We start from the raw sequence: 13,885 nt of genomic DNA, 5'->3' as shown, positions 1-13,885 counted from the left end.
CAGTTTGGCTGCAGGGATCCACCTGCTGATGGCTCTGGAGCCACAGGAGCCGGGTCAGGAGCACCGCACGTGCTCCCGTGAGGTGCCTCCTTGGAACTCCCAAACAGGTTCCAGGAATCACAAAAATCCAGTTCTCCTCGAGTGCTTTCCCTCTGAATTTTTCCCCTAAACCAGGTGTGGCATTTCTAAGGCTAAATTTGACTTTTTCTTCGCTCCCTCCATGTCTTTGGGCTTCATTTATTCCCTCACAGTTGTACAAATTCCTCTCTGAGTGACACTCCCAGATATCCCGCCCTTCCTGCTCCAGGGACACTCGATGGACATTCTCCCTTCCCATGGGAAGTTCAGCTGTGCCCTGGAGAGGACACAGGCTCTGAGAAGGGAATGGCTGAGGGAGCACTGCCTTGGAACTGGCTTAAAATGAATCATGGTGTTATTAATTATTATTCCCATACCTTACAGTTCATGGAAAACTCTTCCTGCCTGTGGGTTTTCCTCCTGGTCACCACAGGTCCCTGAACTTCCCCACGATTTTAACCTTCAGAGCCTCCCAGGGGAAGGTCAGTGAGTGGATTCTGGTGCTGCCAAGCCGAGGGGCTGATGACAGATGAGAGCAGGCAGTGCCAGCCCCAGATCCAGGTCCCTGCACCCCACAGGCAGCAGTTTCCCTCATTTCCCTGCAGGAACGAGGTGCCTTTGATCAGGTGGGCAGAGGTTGCTCTGCAGCCACGTAATCCCGGGGTTTCTCTCCCAGAACCCCCCAGCAGTGTGGCTGTGGCTGCAGTGAAGTTGTCCAGCCACTGAGACAATCCCTCATTCCATGCAAGCCTTCCAGAGGGCCCATCTGTTATCCCTTGCCTGGGACACATTTGGATGGGAGGCCTCGCAGTGAAAGGCTCTCTGCTATTCCCCTGAGCCAGCTGATCTCTTCCCTCCCACCCCTTCCCATCAGGAAAGGGGAAAAAAGAAACCCCAGCTTTGTTGTCTCAGGCATTAGGGGGATTTAATTGGCGTGTGCACGGTGGGACCGCTCGTGTCACGGAGAACACGGAGCTAATGGAAGTGGAGCTTTACTGCCGGCAGAAATATGGGATGTGCAGCTCCTTTGAAGTCCCAGGGATCAGCAGCTCGTGTGGGGGGGATGTTGTGTTTGATCCCAGCCCTCAGGGAGTTTGGAAGTGGTTGTTTCCTGCCGCTGCATCCTCGACCAGATCTCCTCAGATCTCCTCGGGAGGTTCCTGGGGTGTTCTCCTTGCGGGGAAAAAAAATGTCTGGGTTGCACTTCCAAGTGGGAATTGAGTGGTGAGAGGTTTGGAGAGCTGTGGGAAGGTAACCAGGCTGGGATTTGGCCGGGTTTTAGGGTCTGTGTGTGTTCTCTGCTGTCAGAGATGGGCTCTGGCCCTGCTGGAGCGTTCCCACAGCCAGCTCTGGCCTGAGGCTGATCCTCTGCAGCCCCCACAGCTCCTTCCCCTCTCAGGAAGCAATTCCAGCCCCTTCTGCCCTGCCCTGGGAAGCGACAGGAAAAGCTGTTGCCTTTTGCAGCCCCTTGACTCTCCTCACGGATTTTATCCACGTGGGTCCACGTGCCACAAACCTCCCCTCTGTGGGATGAGACCCACGGGGACAAAACCCCTGGAAAACCCCTGCTTAGGGCAAAGGAACTCATCCCTCTCCCTGCCCCATCCCAGCCTCCTCCTGGCATTCCAAGAGTCTTCCAACCGCCTGTCCCGTGTGGCTCGGGATCTGTGCACAGATCCTGGGCCTTCAGCCACCAGCCCAGAGCCCAAACTTCTTCCTGTTTAGCCACAGATGTGCAGAGCTGAGAAGGGAGGGATCTGCCAGAGGCAGCAGCACACCAGGAATGAGTGTTCCCAGGGGAGAGAGAGAGAGAGGTGGGAACCCATCCCCGCTGCCGGGCACTGGGAGCCGGTGGGGTGAGCAAACAGGAGGAATGTGGAGTGTAAAACCCTGCTCTTGGCAGAGCCTGAGCCGTGTTTTCACTGTGATTCATTGCTGAGGACGGAGCAGGTGCCAAACAGGTCCCTTGTCCCATAAGAGAGGGGCTGCAGACCCCAAAGCGCCGTGACAGCAGGTTTGTGTGGCAGGGATGCTTTTGGAGCTGGATTTGAGGGATGTGCTTCGAGGAGGAGGGAAAAAGGACCCTTGGGGGCTGTGCCCAGCCCTTTTTCCCCCTGTGGAATAAAGGGGACTTACCTCCTGGTGGCTGGAGCAGCACCCGGTGCGCAGTGAGGCTCCGGCACCGGAGCCGCAGCTTCCCGTGCCTGAGGGAAAGGCTTGGAGCACCTTCTCAAGGGATCCTCCTGCTCCAGGAGCTGTGCTGGGAATTCATCACCTCTGGTGGGTTAAGAATCCCCTGGGGAAGAGGCACCAGCGGGACACTGGGGGAAGAGAACCCGTCGGTCGGTCGGTCGGTGTGAATGTGCCCTGTGTTGTGGTTCCTGCGGAACCAGGCAGGAAAACGCTGGGAAAATGGCTTTTAGCTGGAGCCAGGGCCTATCTGGTTACGGATTGCCTTCCTCCAGGACAATGCCTGCTTTATCTCCCTGTGCTCAGAGCTCTGCAGTGCCTGCTCATGTCCCTGTTCACATGGGATCCGTCGGCTCCGCACCAGATCCCGGCCCCCCAGAGCCCTAAAATCCACGGAGCTCCTTCCAGGTCCTGCATTTCGGGACCTTTCTGGCCTCGTGGGATGCAGGGAAATCCCACTTTGGCAGCTTTTCATTCAGTCTCTCATCCCTCTGCTCCGGGAATTACGGAGAGTTTTGTTGGAAGTGGCCGGAGCTGCTCCGGCAGGGGGGGATTTTTACTCCTCTCGTTTCTGGGCCTCTCTGGGCCAATTAATTCATTTAAATGCATCCAAAACACAGCACAAATATCTTATTCTTACCTCCCCCTTCCCCTCCTGTTTGCACACAGTGTGGAGTCAGGAACATCTCAGTTACTCTGCCTGACTTTGGGGGGTTACTCGTGTGTGAATTTTCCCCTCGTGTGCGGGCGCCGAACTTCGGAATTTCCCCCCAAAAGGGTGGGATTTCCTCTGAACACATTAATAACCCCTGCTGGAGTATTTTTGCCCCTTTTCTCAGCCTTTTCCACATTTTATTGTCAGGCATCCTAACAGCAGACTGTTCAGGTTGCAAGTGGAGCCTGGCAGAGTGTCCCTCAGGTGAGTGGATTTTCGTGGTGGCAGTTTGGAATGTTGGGGTTCAGCTGGTGGTGAGCACTTGTCACCCTCAGGTTCCTCACCCTGTGGTGCTTCTTGGGGTTAAAGGGGCTTTATCTACCTCATATATATATTTTTATATATATTTTTGCTGTGCCTGGGCAGTGTTTGGGGTGGGAACCCAACAGCCCTGGAGCAGAATCCCAGAGGATGCAGTGGGATGTCCTGGGAGGGTCACAGCACAGGAGGGGGAGGTGGATCCCAGAGCTCGTGTCTGTCATTCCCTGACCTTCTGCCACCTGAAGGCCACCAGCTTTTGGACCCCAGACACACCTTTTGTCCTCTGACATCCCTCTCTTATTCCCTTTCCACGCTTTTTGTGATCTCCAGGGGTGCCCAGAGTGTTGTTCCTGCAGGAGCTCTGCCTGCTTCACTAAAATATGGGATATTTCAGTGCTTAATAACAATCAAGCAATGACAATTAAACATCAATTAATTCCAGTAACAGAGCAATTAATTACAGTTACAAAAAGCAATAACAATTTAACAACTATTAAATTAATTCTTTATTTTCAAATGGGCTTCTGTCACCCAAGTGATACAACACTCGGGCAGTCCCTGCCCTCCTGCCCCCCCTTTAATTAAACCACGTAGGAAATACAACAAATGTTTTAAAAAGTGGGATTAGAATCAGCCTCAACAGGTGATTTTTTCCCCTGGAAAATGGGGATGCAAAAGCACGACAGGGAAGTCAGGATTTATGGAAAAGCAGGATTTATGGAAAAGCACGGGATTTATGGAAAAGGGATCCTTGTTAGGTGGTTGTTCAGAATCCCAGTCAGGTTTAACACTCGGTTTTTGACAAGAGGAGCAAACTTAATTTATTCTCAGGTGCTCCCTATCCCTAATTCCCGAGGAGCTGAGCGTGGACAACTCCCTGTCTGCTCCTGTAGTGGTTTGAGAGCCCCAAAATCCAATTCCCAGGTCCAAGCCCCCCTCCCACACCTCAGCCCAGCGTGAGATGGGTTTTCCAGGCACAAACACAAGACTCAATATGGGGGAAAAGGGAATTATATTACAAACACTGTACAAATAAATATTATAATGCATCATATACAATCTTAACTGTCTCTACCTTGATAAATCAGTATTTGTAATGGAATGGATCAATCTCTTCTCCCTCCAATAAAAAGTCCAGAAGGGAAAAGGAAAGATCCTTTCCACTCTCACACTGGGCTGAGATGTGGGAGGGGGGCTTGGACTCGGGAATTGGATTTTGGGGCTCTCAAACCATTACAGCTCCATAAGTTTTCCTGCCAGGGAACAGGTTGTGAGGGAAGCAGAGCCCGAGCAGAGCAGAGCCTGGGGGGGTTATTTTTATTTTTCTTTATTTTTATCCGCGTTTCCTGCGTGGAGGCTGGACCAGGATGGGCCCTCAATAATCCTCTCAGGTGTGCCCTGTGCTCCTGAGCAAAGCCAGCTCATCATGGGGGCTTAGGGGGGTTATCCACTAAGCTCCCAGCCCTGGAGCCCAGGGACAAGCTCCCTCTGCACAGGTAGACACGCTCCTGGGGCATTTCAGAGAATCCCAGAATCAGCTGGGTTGGAAGGGACCTCTGAGATCATCCAGCCCAACCCTTGATCCAACCCCGCCGTGGTTCCCAGCCCATGGCACTGATGCCACATCCAGTCTGTCCTTAAACACCTCCAGGGATGGAGAATCCCCCACTTCCCTGGGCAGCCCATTCCAATGGCTGAGCACCCTCTCTGCAAAGAAATTCTTCCTGATATCCAACCTAAACCTCCCCTGGCACAGCTGAAGACCGAGCCCTCTTGTCTTGCTGATGGTTGCCTGGGAAAAGAGCCCAACCCCCCCCCGGCTCTCCCCTCCTGGCAGGGAGTTGCAGAGAGTGAGGAGGTCTCCCCTGAGCCTCCTCCTCTCCAGGCTGAGCCCCCCCAGCTCCCTCAGCCTCTCCTCCCAGCACTTGGGCTCCAGTCCCTTCCCCAGCCTCGCTGCTCTTCTCTGCCCCTGCTCCAGCCCCTCCAGGGCCTTCCTGAGCTCAGGGCCCAGAGCTGGACACAGCACTCCAGGGGTGGCCTCCCCAGCGCCCAGCCCAGGGGCACAAGCCCTGCCCTGCTCCTGCTGCCACACTCTTCCTCAGCCAGCCCAGCAGCCATTGGCCCTCTTGCCCCCCTGGCCACACTCGGGCTCCTCTTCAGCTCCCTGCCCAGCCCAACTCCCAGCTCCCTTCCTGCCTGGCTGCTCTCCAGCCCCTCTGGCCCAGCCTGCAGCTGCAGGGGGTTGTTGTTTGTCACCTCCTGAGCTGAGGGTGACACTCCCTGGGCACCCAGCACTGGTGAGGGGGGTCTGGGTGAAGGCTGAGCTTGAGCAAACTCAGCTTTACTCTTCCAGGGTCTCTGACCAAGCTCAGAATTCCCCCCAGGAAGGGCAGAGGGAGGGCCAGGGATCCGTAGGCAGCTCATGGGAGCTCACCCACCTTTGGGATCCCAGGGTGCTGCTCCACCTCCCTTCCCACACACCTCTTTCCCAGGAGTTTTCCAGCTGCATCTAAATGAGGATGAAATGGAAAACTTGGGATTTTAGATCAGTCGTTCCCAGTGTTTGAAATAACCCCGAGTTTTTCCTCCTGGGACCGTCCTGGGAGAGATCTGGAATGTCAGGGAAGGGCTGCAAAGTCCCTAAATACAAAAAAACCCCCTCCTGGAAATCAGGAATTCCAGCCCCATGTAACTTAAAAAGAACTCAAAAAAACCCCAAACCCCTAAATAGAAAAAAACCCTCCTCCTGGAAATTCTGAATCCTATGCCCATGGTTTAGTCTCAAAGTGCTGCAACTTAAAAAGAACTAAAAAAAAAAAAAAATAAAATCCCTAAATACAAAAAAAAAACCTCCTGGAAATCAGGAATCCCATGCCCATGGTTTGGTCTCAAAGTGCTGCAAATTATAAAGAACTCCAAAAAGAAAAAAAATCCCTAAATACAAAAGAAAAACTCTCCTGGAAATCAGGAATTTCAGCCCCATATAACTTAAAAAGAACTCAAAAAAAATCCCTAAATACAAAAAAAAAAACCCTTCTGGAAATCAGGAGTTCCAGCCCCATATAACTTAAAAAGAACTCAAAAAAAACCCCAAACCTCCTGGAAATCAGGAATTCCAGCCCAATATAACTTAAAAAGAACTCAAAAAAAAATCCCTCAATAAAAAAAACTCTACTGGAAATCAGGAATTTCAGCCCCATGAAACTGAAAAAGAACTCAAAAAAACCCCAAACCCCTAAATACAAAAAAACCCTCCTGGAAATCAGGAATCCCATGCCCATTGTTTGGTCTCAAAGTGCTGCAAATTATAAAGAACTCCAAAAAGAAAAAAAATCCCTAAATACAAAAAAAAAGCCCTCCTGGAAATCAGGAATTCCAGCCCCATATAACTTAAAAAGAACTCCAGAAAAAATCCCTAAATACAAAAAAACCCCCTCCTGGAAATCAGGAATCCCATGCCCATATAACTTAAAAAGAACTCCAAAAAAAATCCCTAAATACAAAAAAACCCCTCCTGGGAATCAGGAATGCCATGCCCATGGTTTGGCCTCAAAGTGCTGCAACTTAAAAAAAAAATCCAAAAAAAAATACTCCCTCAACACCCAAAACAAACCCCAAAAACTCAAAGCCCCCCAAAAAAGATCTGGAAGAAATAAGGGAGGTTAAGCCAAAGAAGTTCCAGAGCTTGGCTGAGCCTTGTAGGGAGGAAGGAGCTGGGAATGGTGGGATGAGCTGGTGGGATGAGCTGGTTGGGATGAGCTGGTTGGGATGAGCTGGTTGGGATGAGCTGGTGGGATGAGCTGTCCTTTCCCAACTGGAGAAGGGAGTGTTGGTCTGCAGCTGAGATTTGGAGATAAATGAAACCCAAGCACCCAAAACGAGAGGGAGAACTCATGGTGAGAGATCCAGAGGAGCCAAAGGGTCACCCCCGGGATCCCCGAGGCTGGAAGAGCCCTCCCAGCCCATGGATCCACCCCGTGCCCCGTCCCCTCCTTGTCCCCCAGCCCAGAGCACTGAGTGCCACGAGGCCTTCCCTGGAGAGCTCAGGGAAGAGCAGTTCCCTGGATTTGCAGGATTGAGGGACTGGGATGTGGCCGGGAGGACGTGGTGGATGCCGGGGAGGGAGCGGCGGCTCCAGGATTGTCCTTCCCGCGTCCCTGCTGATGGGAATGTTGCATCTCTCATCCCCCGTGTTCACCCTCTGTCCCAAGGACGAGTCAAGGTTGTGATGTCGCCTCAGGGGCCTCGTTAAGTTGCCTTTTGCCTAAGTTGTGGTTTTGACCAGAGGAGCTCTTGAAGAGGCAGGTGAGGGGTGATCCTGCAGAACTTCAGCTCTTTGCAAACCCTTACCTGGAGGGAAAACCCTTTGTGTTCTGAGCTGGGTTGGCACAGAGGGTCTGTGGGGCAGAGCTGCCACCGCTCTGTGCCCGCTGAGTTCTCAGGGCTTCCACTGAAGGGCTTAAAAAACCCCTTCAGAGGGGCTCTTTGTGGTTTGTCACCGAATCACGGGTGGTTTGGGTCGGAAGGCACCAAAGATCATCCGGTTCCACCATCCCAGGCTGCTCCAAGCCCTGGCCTTGGACACTTCCAGGGATGGGGCAGGATTTTCTGAGGGGGAAAACCCTTCCAGGTGTCTGACTGGAGTCAGTCCTTGGTGCTCTTGCAGGTGGGGGGGTTGAGCCTTGGGAAGACGGTTCCTCTTATCCCAGGCAAGGTGTTAAGGGGTGTCCTGTGCTTCCCCTGCCCCCTGGGAGCGTGGTGGGATTCCTGGACTGTGGTGGGATTCCTGGAATGCCTCATTTCTGCACTGGGTGAGATCCCACCCGTGGTGTCCTCTCAAGGGACACTTTTGGTTTGGTGGGTTCTTCTTCTCCTCGACCAGAGGGATCTTTTGGGGTGACAAGAGACTCGGAGAGCCCTTGTTGTAGCTGCTGTGGTTGTTGGTCTCCCAGGAGGGAGGTGCTCCAGGTGATAATTCCTGGGAATCTTGGCGAGCTGGGCTCAAAGCGACGACGTGGATTTCATAAAAAACTTTGTGGGGCCTCTTGAACACTGCAGGTGGTGCCCAGCACTGCAGCTGGGGAGGACAGGGATGCTCTTTGCTCCAGGATTCCGTAGGACACGGCTGAGTCACAGACAGCCCCTTTCCTGAGCCAGCCTCGGAATAACCTCCTTTTAAAAGCCCTCCAGTGATGGAAGCTTTGCTCCAGAGCTTCACTGACCTCACACTGAGCTGCTGGCTGGGGTTCTTCCCACCTCTAACACCCAGTGCAGCTCTCCCTGCTGCCCCTCCAGCTCATCCTACTCTGTCCCACTGAAAAAAGATGCCCAGAAAAGACAATTATTCCCTGCTCCCCTGCAGCAGCCTGGGTGTATTTACACGTGGGAATGCAGCTCTTTCCTTGGGCTGCCCACTGAGGGCAAACATTGAATTTTTGGGGGGCCCCCCAGCTTGATTTTCATTTATTTTTTCCTTTCCCTGCTCAGTTTTTGGGCATTAAAACCCTCCCGTCCCCGAGAATTCCCGAATTGTAGGTGGGGATGGGATGGCATCTCCTGAGCTGTGTGCTGGGGCATTCCTGAGGGCGGGAATCCCGGCTGGATTCCTCGGGCTGGTGCCTCTGGAGGAGGAGCTGCAGGAATATCTGCTGTGGAACGCTTCCTGAGCACAGTTCCTGCTGCTTTCCCCTCGCTGTGAGCCGAGGAGTGGAGACAAAGTCCTCGGGATGAGCTGTGTGCCAACAGCCAAGGAAGTCCAGCGGGAAATTCCACTTTTTTGGCCTTTCCCATCGTTGGTGTGAGCACTGTGAGACCTTCAGAGCTCCAGCAGGGGCTGAGAGACTTCAGATCTCTCCCTGCTGGCTCTGCAGGGGCGGCAGGAGGTCAGAGCAGACCCCTGTCAGCCCTTGGGTGTCCAAGGTGTGCCCACCTCGGCGTCCATTCCGTTGGGAATGCTGCCTCTCCTCGGTGCTGGCTGTGCTTCTGGAGCCACTGGATCTCCAGGAGCAGCACCAGCCGTGGCTGCCCCTGGATCCCTGGAAGTGTCCAGTGTTGGGGTTGGAGCTGGGTGGACTTTAAGGTCCCTTCCCAACCAATCCCTTCCCGGGATTCCATGGCCTGAGCCGCTTTAAACACCAGGCACCGAACAGGAGATAAGGGTGGACTGAGCCAAGGCTGTCTGGTGTCCCTGAGCAGGACAATATTCCATATCTGGGAGGACTGGGAGTGGGCACAGCAGCTGGGGACTTGGCCGTGCTGCCCTGGCTCTGATCCCAAGGGTGAGGAGGGGTTAGAGCCGGGCACAAACCGCCCCTGACCATCCCAATTCCCGGAACATCGACAGCCCTGCGTGTCCAGGGCACTTCTGGCCCTTGACACCAATTCCCTGGGCACTGCCCCATCCCCCTTGCCCAACCCTCTGACCCCGTGTGGTGGTTCCAGGGGGTCCTGCAGTTTGGGATCAGGACAGGGATTATGGGCTGGGCCAGGCCAGGCCTCTCTTTTAACCACGGTGTGACTTTTCACCTCTCAGTCCTGTGGTCTCACCTTTACCCCTCTTCTCCCACGAGCTGTAACCTCTTCCCTGCTGGGGCAGCAGGAGTTTCACCATCTCCTGTGGCCCATCCCATTCCCTGTGGGAAATGCAGCCACTGGAATCACCTGACCTGGAATCCAACCGGGGCCGTCTCGGAGTTGATCCACTCTGATCCTTTGACTGGTTGGTGCCATCTCAACCCTAAAAACCTCCCATGGCCCTTCTCCTCCCTTGGCCCCTCGTGTCCTGACCCATTCCCCCCATGCCATGCTTCCTGATCCCCCCCCAAAAGAAGTCTTGCCAAACCTGATCTTCCCCCAGAGGAATTCTTTGGGATGTGGCAGGGAAGTGGGAGGCAGGAGCTCGGTGCTGGCACTGCCCCAGCTGCCCCTCTGGACGTTGGCCTTGCTCCCAGGGGGCTGGAGCTGCTCGTCCCTGCTGAGGGTGGATGGCAGCTGCTGGCTGGGAATGGCTGATCCACAGGGGGACGGAGGTTCCCGGGCTCCTTCCAGAGGGGATTTTTGGCCATTCTCACGGATGGGAAGCCAAGCACAGCCCGGCTGCCTCTTCCACGAGCCCGTGGCTGTGGTCTGTGCTGCTCGGGGTGTGATCCCTCACCTGTGCTGTGTCCCTCCCCAGGCAGGAGGTGTGAGCTGCCCCTGGGATCCCGCAGGATCCCCGTTCCCTGCCCGTCCCTCGCAGCGCTCCCGTCACGGAGCCAACGCTTCCCAAAGGCTCGGGACTTTTGTGTCTAATGGATTTCCTGCTTTTAATACAATTGAAAGGGTCTGAAATCCACGCTTTGGATTGACATATGCCAGCTAGATTAGGGCTAATCAGGGCGCAGGTCTGAGCAGATGCAGCGCGGGGCCAATCCCAGACCCGATTACGGCATCTCGGCGCTCTAATCGTGTCCCTCCCAAGGGCGATCAGCTCTGCCCTAATGCCCACAGACTTCCCAGCCCTCTCCTCCTTTGGCTTCTTCCCACCCCTGGCAGGAAGGTGGCTACGTCAGAGCTGAGGAGATTTGCTCTAATCCCTGGCAGAAAGGGATCTGTGCGGCGCCGTCTCTCACGGACGCTCTTCCGGGCGCTCCCAGACGTGGCCAAACCTGGGCTGAGCTCATCAGCCTTCCCAAAAAAAGAAAAAACCCAGTTGGGTTGGGCCTCGTGGGTCCCTTCCATCTCAGAATATTCTGTGATTTTTGAGGTCTCACCATCATCACCCGTTTTTGACAGTGCTCAGCCAAACCTTGGCTGAATTAATTCAACCTTTCCAAAAAAACACCCCAGTTGGGTTGGGCCTTGTGGGTCCCTTCCAACTCAACATTTCTGTGATCCTTCAGGTCTCACCATCACCCATTTTTGGCAGCACCATGGCCACCCTCAGCCAAACTTTGTCTGAGCTAGTTCAGCCTTTCCAAAAAAAAAAAAAACCCACACCCAGTTGGGTTGGGCCTTGTGGGTCCCTTCCAACTCAGCATATTCTGTGATTCTTGAGGTCTCACCATCACCCATTTTTTGGCAATTCTGTGACCACCCTCAGCCAAACCTTGGCTGAATTAATTCATCTTTTCCCAAAAAAAAACCCAGTTGGGGTTGGACCTTGTGGGTCCCTCCCAGCTCAGAATATTCCGTGATCCTTCAGGATCCATTACCCGTTTTTGGCAATGCTGTGGCCACCACACATTTCAACTGAGGGGTTTTTAGTGTCTTTGGTGCCTTTAGTGCCTGTGCTCCGTGGGTCCCGTGGTGACTCTGCTCCCTGGGTGTCCGTGTGTCCCTGGGCAGCTCCGTCCGTTCTCCTCCGGGTTCGCAGCCCCGAGGGCTCGGTCGGCTTGTTGGTCTGGAGGGGGGATTTTGGGTGCATCCCAGGCCAGGTCCCCAGGTCCTGCTTAAACTGGGATGTGCCGCCTTCTCCCGAGGGCTCTGCTGGGAGATTTGCTTCAGGAGGGCTGAACCTGAGCTCTCCCTCCGGGGTTTTGTTCCCTAAAACTCGTCCGACCGGGAAGCGCCCCGGGAGCTGGAACCTCTCCTGAGGCCAGTGCTGGACCACCGCGCCAGGAAAGCAATTCCTGGGTTGGGCTGGGTGTGGATGTGACCCTTCTGGCCTGGGGCAGCCCTGGGGGGCTTGGGGACCCCAAAACCTGCCAGCCCTGGAGCGCTGTCATATCCCAGGGGGAGGGATGCTGGGCCGGCCGGGGTCACCCCCCTGGGCAGCACGATTAGCTCCTAAGCTTTCCTGTCTGCACTCCGAGTTATCTGAGGACACCGCCCGGGCTGGGCCACCTCCAGTCACTCAGCAAGTGCCCTTGGCAGGGCAGACCCTGCTCCTGCTCCACCAGAAGGAAAAAAGCTCCTGCTTTTTCGGGCCCCGCTGTCCGAGCGGGCACTGCCCGCCCTGTGCTGCCGCCTTCGTGGGGACCCCAAAAAGCTGGGTTTTTCCCCCCGGCAAAGGGGCAGATATTTTCAGAAATGCCCACATTGCCTCGCTTTCCCAACCCCCCCCCATGGCAGGGGTGGGCACAGGGGTAACAGCGGGTAAGAGGATGAAGTTTGTCCTCCCAGCCTGCGGGATTTGCCATTCCCACCCCCTGCCTGGCTCCCTGGAGCTGCACCAGCTCCTTGCTCTTTGTTCCACCTCTTTCCATCACAAATAACCCTCGGGGGCCCTGTTGTTTTGTTGTCACCTTGGCTGGGCCACACTGGGACTCCCCTCTGTCCTCCAGAGCTTTCCCAGCTCCAGCTTCACCCCAGGGGCACCTCATCCCTTCCTGCAGCTGAGCCTCCCTTGGGAAAAAGGTGTTTCCTGCTTTGCCGGCCCCATCCACAGTCAGGGAAGGGCTGAGAGATGATGGGTTGACCTTCCTTTATCTCTGTCCTGTGCCAGATGGTTTATAAATGTGGGAGTGCCTGGAGCTGGTGCCAGGGGCAGGGTTGGCTGGACCAGGGCTGGTTGTTCCCACTCTGCCCTTTCCCTGTCTCGGGGTGAGGGGAGAAGGACCTGGCTGGGATGAGGAAGGGAATGGTGCTTGGAGTGGTTGTACTGGAGCTGGTGGGCAGGACTGGTGTCTGATCCACAGGGATCCTTCCACGTGCCACCAGTGGCGAAGTGTTGGAATGACCTGTGGACTTTCAGGGGGTGGGAGAAGCCAAGTTCATCCCTCCCTCAACCCCACCTGTCCCTATCCTGGGGAAACCAAGTGGAAAAATGCGTTTTGGAAGGGTGTTCCCTGTCTGTGGGTGCTCACTGGGGGGCTTGGGGGTGGCACAGCCGTGGATGTGGGAGAAACACGAGGGAGCAACCCCTGTCTCCAGGAAACTTGGCCTGGCAGCAGTGGCTGTGCTGTCCCTGCTGTGCCGTCCCCCAGACACGCCTGGTTTGGGTTCCTCCTCCAAAAATAACCTCATTTCTTTCCTCCTCATCCCATTGTCTCTCCCTGCAGCTGGACGGCCCCGGGGCGTGGGCTGAGCTCAGGGGACTGCCCCCCATCCCATCCCTTCCCATCCCATCCCATCCCATCCCATCCCATCCCATCCCATCCCATCCCATCCCACTCCTGCTCCCATCCCACAGGGAAGTCACACGGGGTCACAGAATCATGGAATGGTTGGAGGGGACCTTAAAGCCCATCCAGTGCCACCCCTGCCATGGGCAGGGACACCTTCCACTAGCCCAGGTTACTCCAGCCTGGCCTTGGACACTTCCAGGGATCCAGGGGCAGCCACAGCTGCTCTGGGAAATCCATTCCAGCCCCTCCCCACCCTCCCAGCCAGCAATTCCTTCCCAATATCCCTCTGCCAGTGGGAAGCCATTCCCTGTGTCCTGTCCCTCCATCCCTTGTCCCCAGTCCCTCTCCAGCTCTCCTGGAGCCCCTTTAGGCCCTGCCAGGGGCTCTCAGCTCTCCCTGGAGCCTTCTCTTCTCCAGGGGAACCCCCCAGCTCTCCCAGCCTGGCTCCAGAGCAGAGGGGCTCCAGCCCTGGCAGCAGCTCCGGGGCCTCCCCGGACTCTCCCCAGCAACTCCACACCTTCACTCCTCCGAGTTCCCTCTCCAGGTGTGGGATCCCTCCGAACCCCTGGAAGGATCCCCACCGGAGCATCCCAAA

General features: G+C 55.3%; 1 protein-coding gene across 3 annotated transcripts in view; it reads left to right on the top strand.

Moving 5' to 3' along the window:
* Positions 1-6,069, top strand: part of NRF1 (nuclear respiratory factor 1) — a 52,536-nt gene extending 46,467 nt beyond the window's left edge. For all 3 annotated transcript variants that reach the window (XM_064656834.1, XM_064656833.1, XM_064656836.1), the window contains one exon: positions 3,131-6,069. In XM_064656834.1, coding sequence (XP_064512904.1) covers positions 3,131-3,531 — 401 coding nt within the window. In that variant the 3' untranslated portion in view covers positions 3,532-6,069. The remainder of the gene's footprint in view (positions 1-3,130) is intronic.
* The last annotated feature ends 7,816 nt before the right edge of the window (positions 6,070-13,885 follow it).

The sequence above is a fragment of the Pseudopipra pipra genome, chromosome 5 (genome assembly GCF_036250125.1).
Source record: "Pseudopipra pipra isolate bDixPip1 chromosome 5, bDixPip1.hap1, whole genome shotgun sequence".
Classification (NCBI taxonomy): Eukaryota; Metazoa; Chordata; class Aves; order Passeriformes; family Pipridae; genus Pseudopipra; species Pseudopipra pipra.
Note: the sequence above shows the minus strand (reverse complement) of the source record. Positions and strands in the feature narration are given on the sequence as shown.